We start from the raw sequence: 13,856 nt of genomic DNA, 5'->3' as shown, positions 1-13,856 counted from the left end.
CACAGCCCTCAGGGGCTGGGGGCCGCGACGGAGGGTTCAGGCCGCTCCGGGAGGCCCAGCACTACGCAACACAAGACGGCACAGTACCCCACCTTACGGCAGACTCCACCTGGAGAGCAGGGAGGGGCCCGGCTCACGCGAGGCGTGGGGTTCCGGCCCTCGCTGCAGTGTGCTCCCGGCCGCTCCTTTCTGCATCCGGGGTATGAGAACCCACAACCAGGCTGACCGGATCCGGAAGTGGATCGCGAACCGGGAGGAGGAAGCCGGCGGTGGCCCCGTCAGCAGCCGGCGGCTGAGAGGCCGGTAGGCGGCGGCGGTCCGGAGGGGCGGCGGCCGCGCTGCTCCCTGAGAGCGGGTCCCGCGGCTGGGCAGGCGGGCGGCCTGAAGGCGCGGAGCCATGAAGCTATATAGCCTCAGCGTCCTCTACAAAGGCGACGCCAAGGTGGTGCTGCTCAAAGCCGCGCACGATGTGTCTTCCTTCAGCTTTTTCCAGAGATCCAGGTGAGCGGCGCCGGCGGGTGGGCCGTGGGGATCGGGCGGAGAGGACTGGGGTCGGGGGTGGAGGGAGGGATCAGGGGAGGCCGGAGGAGTTGCAGGGTGGGGGTCGGGCGGCGTGGCCCAGGGCCCGGTCAGAGAAGGCTGCAGCTCCAGTCTGGGGAGGGGCGGGCAGGGCCCAGGGTCGGTGGTTCGTGCCTGGCCTCCGGTAGTGGAGTCTGCCCGTGGGCTGTACCTCTGGGGAATCCTCCAACGTGCGCGCTTCAGAAGCTCATACCATTCTAGAATATAGTTCTCTACCCCGTGGTTTTCACATTTCTGCCTTGTAAAAATGTTAAGGGTCATGTAAAACGGAGTGCAGGTTTCCAAGCTTCATGCCCAGATGTTCTAAATGAGTAGATAGAAGCCTCGAAATCTGTATTTTAGACCAACGCCTCCCATCCAGGGATTCCGACTCTGGGAGCCTGGGTGCCACCTCTTGAGAGCCGTACTTTGATGATCTCGCAGGGCTTCCCAACAATTCAGTGTGAGAGATACTGAGAGACTTTTTTTTTTTTTTTTTTTTTTTTTTGAATGGGTGAAGACGCTGAGGTACCAAGAGATTATACCACAACGAGCTAGACCTGAAAGCCAGATTTAACCCTTTTTAGTCGGACACTAGTGGTACAAAAGGATTCCACACTGAAGGTTCAAAAGAAGCCTGGGATCTGTGGGCTTACAAGCTTGTAAATATTTCTGGAGTGCTTTAATTGCTGGGACGTGTTAGAAGTACCACAGACACTTCCAGACCACTCAGGCACGAAAGAAGAAGGACCCTACATGGTCAGTGTCCATGGTCATCTCGTCTCAAATCCAAAATCTGCCGTTTGGATTCTGTTTTCCCTGCTTCGGTGCAGCTGGTTCTTGATGAGAGTTCTTTGCCAGTGACTTGCTAGATGTAAAAAAAAAAAATCTCTTATTTTGTTGAAACTTTCTGCTCCTTTGAGTTCTTTTAAAAAATTGTTTTTCAATTGTGGTAAAATGGCACATAAAATTTATCATCTTCACTATCTTTAAGGGTGGAATGAGTGCAGTGATACAAGATAGATTCATAGTGTTATGCAGCCATCACTGTCACCAGTCTCCAGAACTCCTTTTTATCAAACTTGTTTCTATTAAACACCAACTCCCCATTCCCATCACTCCCAGCCCATGGCAGCCACCCTTCTAATTTGTCTCTGTGATTTTGACTTTTCTAGCAGCCTTAGATAAATGGAATCATATAGTTTTTGTGTGTCTGGCTTATTTCATGTAGCATAATGTCCTCAAGGCTCAGGCATCTTGTTGTACATATCAGAATTTCCTTTTGAAGGCTGAATAATCCATTGTCTGTATTCACATTTTGTTTATCCATTCATCTGTCAGTGGACACCTGGGCTGCTTCCACATTTCGGGTATTGTGAATGATACTGCTATCAACATGGATGTACAAATATGTCTTCAAGACCCTGCTCACATTTCTTTTTTGGTATTTACCCAGAAGCGAAATTGCTGCATCATCTTTTAGCTCCTTCTTGGAGTTCTTGATATTTGCAGTCTTTACCGTGGCCTACATTCACTGCTCTGTGTTGTTGCTTTTCTCAGATGGAACTTTTGGTGCCAACTTGGCTCTGATTCTTTTTGCTTTTTCCTTCCCATTGGTACGTAGAATTCTCACAGATTTCACTTGTAGGACTTATACCTCACTTGCTTGGGATACCCACACTAGTTTCCAATGACTGACAGCTATAACACTAAAGGGACATCTCTACTAATAGTTCTTAGAACAACACATGTCTAGCTGAGCTTGTTTTTTTTTTTTTTTTGAGACAGTCTTGTGCCATCACCCAGGATGGAGTGCAATAGTGCGATCTCAGCTCACTACAACCACTGCCTCCTGACTTCTAGCGTTTCTCCTCCCTCAGCCTCCCAAGTAGCTGGGATTACAGGCACGCTGTCTGATTTTCTTGTATTTTTAATAGAGACAGGTTTTCACCATGTTGGCCAGGCTGGTTTCGAACTTCTGAGCTCAAGTGATCCGCCTGCCTCGGCCTCCCAAAGTGCAAGGATTACAGGCGTGAGTCATGGCTTCTGGCCTGAGCTTGTTTTCTTATAAGACCTCTTCACTTACATGCTTCCTGCCCCATAATTACCAGATCCCAACTTGAAAAAATAGTTTCCCAGCTTTTTTGGCCTTTGTATACATGCTGTCACAATGCGGTTCTTCCTTTGTCTCATTTTAGTTCTACCTCAAGAGTTGTCTCTTTAGGTTTACTACAAAGCCTTCCTTGTTTGAGGTCTTCTTTTCTGAGGGGTTATTTTGATCACAACAGTCCCTCAAGATACCAACAAGTAATACTGTGTGTGTAGGCATTGTGCCAAGGGCTTTACACGTAGTACCTTGTTTAACCGTTGCACAAATCTTGATTTTTATCATGGAGGCACAGCACACAGGGGTCCCAGAGTCAGGCCTTCAGTTTCCTATATGGCTCTGCTGGAGCCTGCTGTGGGCTCCCAGTTGACACCCTCCTCTAATGGCACTGGGTGCCCTTTATAGCATATCCCCAATTGGAGGCTCCTTGTCAGCACCTGTCCCTCTGGCTGTACCAAATTCTGTGACTGTTCTGTTCTGGTTAGATCTCTCTGTTGAGGCCATGACGGACCTTCTCCTCCCTTTCACCCTTTGTATGTGCCATTTCCCAGTTCCTTGCCTTGGATAAGCTGTTTTCCTTTTATTCCTTCCAGAGTGCCTGTGCTCATTCTGTGGACGAGCCCCAGCAGACCTGAGCCAGCATTCACTGTGGGTGTATGTGGCAATGTGAGGGTCTGTCATGTGGACACAGCCATAAATGGTTGTGTATTTTCGCCTGACAGTTTTTGCACTAATATTTTCCTAGTGCAGTTTTTATTTGTCCTGCTTCTTGGAAGTTATTGGGACCTTGAGAGCAGAACCCGCCTCTTGTTTTTCCATTGAGTCCCAAATTATGCTCTGACCAAAATGTAAAATTGACTACCCTGTGGAAGATTCACCTGTTTTGGTGAGCTAGGTAGCAAACAGATGTAGCTTGAATGGTGATGGTGATTCATAAGTATCAGTATTTGTGCTCATTTATAGAGTGTTTATTACTAGCAATGGGAGGGAAAGAAATGAAGCCAAGAAACAATGTCTCCTTAATGTATAAGCCCAGAGGTCACTTTCTACTGTGTTGGGGACAAGGTGATAAGAAGAAGGCAGTAAATACATTTTGTGTTTCTTAGCGTTCAGGAATTTATGACCTTCACGAGTCAACTGATTGTGGAGCGCTCATCGAAAGGCACTAGAGCTTCTGTCAAAGAACAAGGTAAGAGGACCCTGCAACTTCTGCACGTGTGCTGACCTGGCTGCCATGTCTCACCTCATGAAGCACCCAGCTCTCTCCTTTCTACTGGGACCCCACCCTCCTCTATGTGAGATTTCTGTGCTGTCAACATCACTGAAGTGAAATCGCATCACAAATATTTCATTGTTCTTACTCTGTTCTCTTTCAAATTGTGCCTGCCCTTCCCATGTTTATTACTTAAAGACAGTTCCCCCACTGACCAGCTTCTCAGTTTCTTTGGAGGGTGTGCACTTTGACCCCATGTTTGAATCTTAATTGGGGATGGTATACAAAATCTGGAGAGCATTGGTGATGATCCCCTTTTCTCTTCCTCCTCCTCATTCCTGTTCTTATTTATCTCTGCTCTTTTCTGATTTCAGGGGCTCACCATCATTCCCTCCTTTTTTTATTTGTTTTTCTGTTGTTTAGCATTGGAATCTTCTGGGTCAGATCCTTAAGGACGAGAAGGTTCTTATTCGTAAGCTGTAATCCTTAAGTTTCTCTTTCCTTGGGGATGTGGTTAGCTGTATCAACTCTGAATCCTTTCAAAGTGATGTAAATGAACAATCCTGTTGATTGTGAATATTTTGCAGAAGACCTGTACAACTGTACCTTTCAATCATATGAGGATTTTAGCACAGTGCACTGGAGGCCTTAGCTGGCAGTGGCTGATCTTTTTCTAGACTAATCCCCCTACTCCCAGTCGCCCACCAGAGTGGAGCAAACCCAGCAGGTTGCTATAATATGGAAGACTGAGGCCCTGGGGGGTAATTTCCTGTCTTTTGGCTGCTCTGAAATGATTTTTTTAGGAAAGCAGAGGCCACTTGACTTGTCCGGGGTTCCCTAAGTTTGGGAGCAGCACAAGGCCCCAAGGGCTTCAGATCCCCAAGATATAGCTTGGCCTGACCTGAGCTCGAAGAAGATGCTTGGAAGTGCTCCTGGTGCCATGTTGTCTGGGGTGTGTTTTCTGCACAACTGGCTGTTACATTTAAGCCTTGGCTTTGCATACTGGGCCTCTGTGTATTTACTGTTCCTAAAGCAGGTGTTGGGGCAAGTTCCTGTGTGTGGCCCATTGGGCCGTGCTGCTAAGCCTCTCCACAAGTCTTGCTCAGAGCTATTGAGCTTCAGAGTGGCTTCCTTTGGCCCAGCATTATGATGCTCTGATTTGGGGCGATTAAAAGAAGTCTGAAGCCCTCATGTCAGCATCCATGTGTCTGATCTCTTGTCTCCTTAGACTATCTGTGCCATGTCTATGTCCGGAATGACAGTCTTGCAGGTGTGGTCATTGCTGACAATGAATACCCATCTCGGGTGGCCTTTACCTTGCTGGAGAAGGTGAGTTTTTGATTTGCCTCTACTGGACTTGGATGGCATTTTGATGGACTGGGGCAGGGGGTGATGGCAGTGTCTGAGGCATAAGGGATAAAATAATGTGTCCAAAGTCAACGCATTTTTCAGCCCCGCTCCCTGCAACCCAAGAGACAATTTGGCATCCCTCCGTGGGTTTCCTGCCCGGTGCTATCTCATGTGACCTGGGTCTGGGCCACTGAGTCACAGCATCTCTTCTTTGGGTCGGGACCCTCTAAGACAGCTGAGCCTCGTGTTCTCGCCCCCTGTGCTTCTGTGCGTCCCTCTTGAATGCCCTCACTCTCCACCTCTCCACATTGCCTCCTGTAGTTCCTGCATCCCTCTACCTTGATATCAGTCAGTTGCATCTCAGAGCTTAGCACCTAAGCATTCTTTAATTATTTGTGTGTGCGGTACTAATTATTAATGTAAACTCTTTGAAGTCAGAGGCTTCAGTCTGTAACCCAGAGCACTAAAATACCTCCAAACACATGAAATCTGGTGGTTTCTTAAATCCAGGGGACTAATTCTCTTTTTTAAAAAAATCGCTTTGGAAAATTAGAGGTGCCCTTTTTTTTCAGGAATTCTATAGTTTAAAAATTCAAATACCTTTATTACTTACCAGGTGAGGTTCATCTCAGGCTGGGCATACTTTTGATTCTCAGAATATTTAGGATATGTTTTAATGATAAAAATTTGGAAAGAACTTTAGCTTAGATTTTCTCCCTTGCCATTATATATCCCCCTCATTCCTTCTTCCTGGGCTCTGGGGGTCAGGGAGCCTCATTCAAGGTGAGGTGCTCAGGGTTGAATCCTTGTCGTTGAGACCACTGGTGAGTGCAAAGTGGGAGCTTCTTGAGGCTCCTTTGTCTTGCAGGTACTAGATGAATTCTCCAAGCAAGTCGACAGGATACACTGGCCAGTAGGATCCCCTGCTACAATCAATTATACAGCCCTGGAGGTTCACCTCAATAGATACCAGGTAGGGTTAAAGGAAGCTTCATGCAGACACCATGTGGCCCAGAATCCATGTGAAGCTGAAAAAGCCAACTGATCTCATAGTTCTGGTTTGGTTACATCCGACAGCTTCTGATGCTGGTGTTCTCTCTCAAGCCTTCTGTGTGGAAAACAGAATCCACCTTCAGACCTGGGAACCGAAGCTCTAGGCAGGCTTTGGGTTTCTGTTACATGTTCAACCGGCTGTGGTTTTTATCCTGTGAAAGTTTGTCCATCTTCCTCAGTTTTAGGCTTTGTTTCCAGGTAGCCACTTCAGTCCTGACTTTATTATTTTTCACTGTGTCCTAGAACCCACGAGAAGCTGATCCCATGACTAAAGTGCAGGCCGAACTAGATGAGACCAAAATCATTCTGGTAAGTAGGAAGATGAAGAGCAAGCCCAAGAACTGAGGCGGGGGTGCGATTTGCCACTGGCCAGGCATGCACAGATCCATCCTTGTTTTAATAGTAACCACAGCACTCTCCAGGAATCCCACCCCTTGCTCCACCCCAGGCATTAGACTGGCTCTCCTATACCCTTGTTTTGGTTAATGGCACCTATTGTTTGTAGGGGACCAAGCTGGGAACCATTGGAGCCCTCAAGTGCCCCCTCCCCATGGCTACTGCCTGTCTGGGCATTTACTGGCTTCCTAGGGTTTGGCCTCTGAAGGCCTGGATTTCCAGCCTGGTGCCTTTGTTAGGGTGTCAGTGCCTCCACACTCCACAGATGCCTTCCCTTGCAACGTTTGCCTTGAAGGTGAACAGATTGAAGCACAGGGCACTGACCACAGGGCAGCTTCTGGCATATGGGCCCAGAGTTGTCACACAGGTCCATTTGAGGGCCAGAACCCTGCATTTTGAGCCGAAATCTCCTGATTCGTAACTGCTGAACTCTCCTGATTTGTGTGTGTGCAGGCATTGTGCCAAGTGCTTTACATGTAGTACCTCGTTTAACTGTTGCACTAATCTTTTTATCGTGGAGGCACAGCACACAGGCATCCCAGAGTCAGGCCTTCAGTTTCCTATATGGCTCTGCTGGAGCCTGCTGTGGGCTCCCAGTTGACATCCTGCTCTAATGGCCCTGGCTGCCCTTTATATCATATCCCCAGTTGGAGGCTTCTTGTCAGCACCTGTCCCTCTGGCTGTACCAAATTCTTTGACTGTTCTGTTCTGGATAGATCTCTCTGTTGAAATCTCCTGATTTGTAACTCTGCTTCAACTCCTTTTATTTTTCTTTTTTTAAGTTTTGCATACAAGCGGAATGCAAGCAGCCTATAGCTTTTGCCTGTAATTGGTCCCCTTGCTTCCTGCTCACCACCCGTCTGTCCACCAGATAGCAGTCATTGATCTGCATAACAACCCTTCAGCAGCTCTCAGATCTACCCCAGGACAAAGTGCAAACTCCTGACTCACAGTCTCCTGACTGGGCCCTGTTCTTTCTTATACCCTTTCCTGCCCAGCTTATACACAGGCACCTGAAGCTTGAGCCTTTCTGAATGTCATACTTTTGTCACTACTTTCTTACATGTCTCCCTGACTGGCATATGAGCACTGGGACATCTTTCTATCCAGCTTACAATATGGTACCTGGTTTACACCTGTGTTCAGTAGTGGTGTTCAGATACCTGGAGTGGACTGAAGCCCAGATACAAAGCTTCACTGTTAACACAGGCATGGCTATAGTGTGTACATCAGCATTTTCTGGGGTTGGAGTTGTTGGTTTAGGGTGGGGCCTGGGAACCTGCATTTTATAAAAAGCATCCCAGAGGCTTCAAATGCAGGTCTGCTGAGCACGCTCTGAATAATGTGGCTTTGGAATGAACGACAGATGTGAAAGTTTCATGGAATCTGTGTCTTTCGAAACCTTGTGAGCTTTCTTACCACCTAGGTGGCATTTCCCTGTTTTCTTTGTTGCTTAAGTCCTAGTCTGAGTATCATGGCACCTGGGACACCTGCTGTTTCTCCTCTCCCCACAGTGCAGAGTGGATGAGTCCTATTCACCCAACCTCATCTAGCTGCAGTTGTAAAGTCTAGATGATTGGTGTGCATATCTGAATCAGTTAACTTTGTGTGTTGAAAATCTGAGTTGCTCAACTGTGCGTAGGGATGAAGGACATTCTTGCTGGCTCCTTGTTCTGTGCTGCTTCATATGTGCATCCAGCTGCTGTAGCAGCAGCCATCTAGGGAAAGAAGGGAGCTGCTGCTTCCTGAGGGCGCTGGTAGCAGGGCTGCTGGCTCTTGTGAGGCCTCCATCTCTAGACCCCTTCTTGTGGGGTCAGTGTTTTCATTTCCTAAATCAAAACCTAAAGGTTTGATGACCTTTAGGACATAGCCCATTTAGAAGGCAGGACATGTTCTGTCATAGTGTTGTCCAATATATATTTGGGGCATGTGTGTAACTCGGAATTTTCTAGGAGCTATATTTTAAAATGATAAAAGGAAAATAGGTGGAATTTAATTATCTGTTTTACTTAAACCAACATATCCAAATAAAACTTTTCCAGCATGTAATCAGTATAAAACTTATTAATGAGGCATGTGTGAGTCTGCATCTGAAATCTGGTATGTCTCACTCAGAGCACTGCTCAGTTTGGACTCGCCTCATGTCAAGTGCTCAGTAGCCATTTTCCACTACCTTTGTTTCCTGTGGCAGCTGTTAACAGATACCCTCAAATATTTGCTGTTAACAAATAGCCCAGTGGGCCCAGCTGGTGTCTTCTAGGGCTCTGAGGGAGGGTCTGTGGTGTTCCTTGGATTAGAGATGCATCACTCCAGGCTCTGCCTCTCTCATCTCCTAACCTTCTCTTTGTGTGTTTTCATTTTCTAAGACATCAGTCATGGAATTAGAGGCCACCCTAATCCAGTATGACCTCCTCCTAACTACTTATATCTACAAAGACCCTATTTCTAAGTAAGGTCACATTCAGAGGTTCTGGGGATGTTAATTTTGGGTGGAGGGTGGGGGCCACTATCCAACCCAGTACAGCCATTGAGTGCACAGCTACTCTTCTTTTTTTCCAGAGCCCTGTGCACATGCACGTGTATGCACACACACACAAATGTATATATAAATGTGCGTATACATGAGTTTTCCTGGAGTGCTGGTTATCTAATCCTGTGCTGGGGACAGCTTTTTGGGAAGTTTGCTACATCCCAGTTAGATCATCTAGATTTCATAGGAATGTCACCAGGTTCTGTTCCATCCACTTAGACAGTAACTGTTCTTGGACCGAGTCTCAACACTTAGAGGTGAAGTTTGGGTGTGTTGGAGAGGAACCCAGGTAAGGCGCTTTCCCCCATGACTGAACCACGAGGGGCTCATGTCAGGGAACTTATTGAACAGAGCTGGGTTCCCTTTTCTCTTTTGTCCAGCACAACACCATGGAGTCTTTGTTAGAGCGAGGTGAGAAGCTAGATGACTTGGTGTCCAAATCCGAGGTGCTTGGAACGCAGTCTAAAGCCTTCTATAAAACTGTGAGTACCCAGCATCCCTCGGTGTTCTCTCCAGAGAGCAGTTGCAGCTTGCTGCTTTTGGCATTCTCTACTATGAACAGGTCTTTCTTAGACTTTTGAATCATAGTGGATGGGGGTTTCACTCCTTGTGCACTGAGAGCCTAAGGTGAGCCTCAGGCCCAGGTGGTTGGAGGCAGTTCACTTGGGTGCCACTGAAGCAGATGTAGGCAGAGGTCTTGTTCCACCCCTGCCTCTGCTCTGCCCTCTGCTCTGAACTCCTACCTCCAGTCCAGGAAGGCTGGTTTAAGTTCTGATCCCCAGAGGTTTACTGTTGAATCGTGTTCCTCTGTAGAGCAGTTAGTCTAAGTCTTTAAGATGCAAGCAATTCAGACTTCCCGAAGAGGTACTTAAGCTTTTAGTTAATCTCCCTTTGACAGAAGTATCTAATTGACAAGGATGGGTGTTGCTGACTGCTGCTTTCTCTCAGGTCAGTGCTCATGTCTTTCTATGTGGAGATGGCACTGTTGGCCAGTGGTTGGACAGTCATAGGGACAAATTTACTTGGTCTGTCTACACTCATTTGCTTTCATGTGCACATTGGAGGGAGATGGCTAGGTGGGATTAGGAAGATAGTCTGTGACCAGAAACCTAGAGAGAAAGTGGCAACAGTGGTCCCTACAAACCATATCCCAACCGGGAAACACATCTGTTGTCCTCAGGACCATCTTCAGGGAAGAAACACCATTATGGTGATTAGACAGCATTGTTGGAAGACAAGAGTAGGGGCAAAGTTAAGGGCAAAATTAAGATATTCTGCAAATTCCATTTGTATTTTATTTTTTTTGAGACAGAATCTCAGAGTCAGGCTGAAGTGCAGTGGTGCGATCTTGGCTCACTGCAACTTCCACCTCCTGGGTTCAAGTGAATCTCGTGTCTCAGCCTCCTGAGTAGCTGGGACTACAGGCACTGGTCACCATGCCCAGCTGATTTTTTTTTTTGTATTTTTAGTAGAGACCGGGTTTCACTATGTTGGCCAGGCTGGTCTTGGACTTCTGATCTCAAGTGATTCACTTGCTTCAGCCTCCTGAAGTGCTGGGATTACAGGCGTGAGCCACTGTGCCTCGCCCCATTTGTATTATTGTTCCTTTGTACCAGGCCTAACTGTAGGAATTTTGCTCACTTTTTGGTAGCATTAATGGGGTGTGGGAAAAGAAAGTAAAAAAGGATCCCAGACTAGTTTTGGAAGCTGTGGCCCATCTTGTGCTTGGTATGGGAATTGCTTGAGGACAGCTTCCCTCAAGGCCTTCACCCCCACCCCGTTCTAGTGCTAGTTTCTCTGGCTGGCTATGTCCAGTAGAGCTCACTCTGCCACGTCTGCCAGGATTGGGGCTGCCCTGACTTCCTCAGTCCTCCTCCTCAGGAATTCTGTTTTTTCCAAGGCCCGGAAACAAAACTCGTGCTGTGCAATCATGTGATGCAGCCTGCCAGAGGCCCAGTGCTGGAACGGCACTTTCATTCACATCAGAACTGCAGCCCCTGGAAAAGAAGAGACAGCCATAGACAAGGACCCAGAGTGGGGCAGACTGGCCATTTTTATTTTGAAGTTCCTGGGAGAAACAGGGATGGTGGAAGGGTGGCAAATGTTCAAATTCATATGTGTGGTAGTGATTCTTGGAAAGAATTTGAGGTCCCTAAAGGTGTATTTTTGGGCAAATGAAACCATAAACTCTGACTGGCTTCTGTAGATGCCAAAGGACTCGTCTTCAGCTAACCCTGGGAAGCCTCTGTGGGAGGGAGGTCGGAGCCAGCTGTTTCTCCATCTTTGATATATCTTTGGATTTTGTCTGTACATTAATGATATTAACACTCCAATGGGGGGTGGGGAGTCCCTGATGCCGGGGCTGGGGTGGGTAGAGTTTGAAAACTCTTGGGAAAGCCTCTCCTGGGGCCACTGTTGGGGGTGGGAGTGAGCCCACCACAGTGGCCACAGGCAGGCCTGTGCTTCAGGCCCAAGGCCTGGGAGTGCGGGGGCAGTCACTGGGTCTCAGATCCTGAGACTGTTCTTTGGCTTACCTTTCTGCTAGGATTGGCTTCCCGCTGACAGCAGGGCCCATCCTAAGCAGCTTCCAAGTCCCACAAAGGTGGCTTATTGGGAGGCTTTGGATGGAGCTGCAGTGTGGGTGGGAGTATGTGGGCTGAGGTCGGACCAGCAGGTAGACTAGGAACTGAGCCCAGGAACGGGGGATGTTCTCCTGGTGTTCAGATGGTCAGCTGGGAGTGTCCGTCTTCAGGGAAGCTCAAACACAGGTGCACTCAGCTGCCCAGGGCCTCTGGGACACTTGCCTTGACTTGCATCTTGCCTTTGAACATCACAATCAAAGCAGCGGGTGCTGTGGTCTCTCAAACTGATTTTTATTTGCCTCTCTGGCTACAAGACTGCCTTGAACCGCCTGAGGCCTATGCATCTGAACAAGTGGGTCTCTCCCATGGACACCAGGAGTGGGTGCCAGCCGGCCTGAGGACTCCCAGCGCCCCACCTGTGGTCTGGCCAGCATAGGCCTGCTAGTTCCTTCTTAGTCAGAGGCAGCTGCATGGGGAATGGAGGCCAAGGGGTTGGTCTAAGTTGTGCCTTGCCACCTGGCAGGAGGCCCACTCACCGCCAAGTCCTGGAAACAGGCTGGAGCAACCCAGAAGATGGGCCCAGGATGTTCCAGATCCCTTGGGTCCTAGTGCCATACTCCAGGCTGCCAACCTGTGCTCAGGATGTATCCCTGGGATCCAGCTCCCATGGAAGCTCCTGCTGGGATGGTGTCACCTATGAGTTTTGAGCCAGTGTGGTAATTGTTCTTGGGAGCCCTGCTGTGAGCTTGCCACACTGCTGAGAGCACCCACTTTCCTGACCAGAATCCCAGTGGCCCTGACTCCCAACGTGGGCAGGGTCTGGGCAGAAGGGTAAGGTCTGCCGTGGGTTCAGAGGACCCCATTTCCTGGCTGGTTTACCTGCTGCTGCCCATTTTCTCTGGGCACTGCTGGCCAGAGGACTTTAGCCTACCCCTGAAGAACCTGTCCATGTCATTTTCCTATTGCCATAGACACCCCGAGCCCAGGGACCCTTGAGGCCCAGACCCAGCCTGCCCACTGGCGCCGGAGATGGAGTGGAATGGGCCTGGGTCCGAGGGATGCTACCTCTCCCACTTGAGGACCCTAGGGAGAGATGGGGGTGGGGAAAATGGAGGCGTGAATTTGTAGTAAGAGGAAGTGAGACCTCAGCCTGGGTTAGCCCCTGCTAACCAGGGTAGTTGGGCTTGACTCAGGCCCTGTGAGATAGAGGGCCCAGCCTGGCCCCACCCACAGATCCCCTGCTCCCTGTTACGTTCTGTTGTAAATCATTTGGCAAGAGTGTATTTTAATAACTGCTGCCTAAGTTCCCTGTGTTCTGTTTGAGAGGCGCCTGTCTGAATAAAGTTGTCTTGAAATTCCACAGTGGTCCTGTGCTTGCTTTGTGCTTCAGGGGAGCCCTTTCCTCACCAAGCCCTGCCCCTGGGGGAGAGAGGCCTCGAGCTGTGTGCCTGCAACGTGCAAGGGTCTAAGTTATCCTGGCTGGCTCCTGTCCAGGAGAGGTAGCTGCAAGCCTGACTCCTTCACCTCCTTTCTCTACCAGGTGTCCCCAAACTTTTTACACAGGGGGCCAGTTCACTGTCTCTCAGACCGTTGGAGGGCTGCCACATACTGTGCTCCTCTCACTGACCACCAGTGAAAGAGGTGACCACCACTTCACTTCCTGAAGTGAGGCGGGTGGGGGGGGGGGCGGATAAATGGCCTCAGGGGGCCGCATGCGGCCCGCCCGGGCCATAGTTTGGGGACGCCTGCTCTAGACCTTACTAGCAGGAACTGTATTTTCTTTTTTGCTTTTAACCAGATGAGGGAGCCCTGGAGTAGAAGCCCTGTCATATCTGATTCCGTTGCCTGATCTTAGCTGCAACCAGGAGACTCCCATGGGAAAGCTGCCTCACAGCTGCAGAGCCAGGAGACAGGAGGCCCATCCCCATCCCAATCCTGCTGTAGGCTTCCCGTTCCTCACTGGTGACCCTGGGATCAATCTGAGACCACCTGGCATCCCACCAAGCACAGGTGGAAACTTGAGCAGAGGAGGCTCCACAGGGTACCTGGAAGCTTCCTGCTTCCTGG

General features: G+C 49.0%; 1 protein-coding gene across 1 annotated transcript; it reads left to right on the top strand.

Annotated features, from left to right (window-relative positions):
- Positions 1–238: 238 nt before the first annotated feature.
- YKT6 (YKT6 v-SNARE homolog) lies at positions 239–13,149 on the top strand. Its single transcript, XM_039462127.2, has 7 exons — positions 239–501; positions 3,772–3,854; positions 5,107–5,207; positions 6,097–6,201; positions 6,525–6,590; positions 9,588–9,689; positions 11,108–13,149. Exons 1-7 carry the CDS (start codon positions 398–400, stop codon positions 11,141–11,143), a joined length of 597 nt encoding a protein of 198 aa, XP_039318061.1. The 5' UTR covers positions 239–397; the 3' UTR covers positions 11,144–13,149.
- Positions 13,150–13,856: the final 707 nt, after the last annotated feature.

The sequence above is a fragment of the Saimiri boliviensis genome, chromosome 10 (genome assembly GCF_048565385.1).
Source record: "Saimiri boliviensis isolate mSaiBol1 chromosome 10, mSaiBol1.pri, whole genome shotgun sequence".
Lineage (NCBI taxonomy): Eukaryota > Metazoa > Chordata > Mammalia > Primates > Cebidae > Saimiri > Saimiri boliviensis.
Note: the sequence above shows the minus strand (reverse complement) of the source record. Positions and strands in the feature narration are given on the sequence as shown.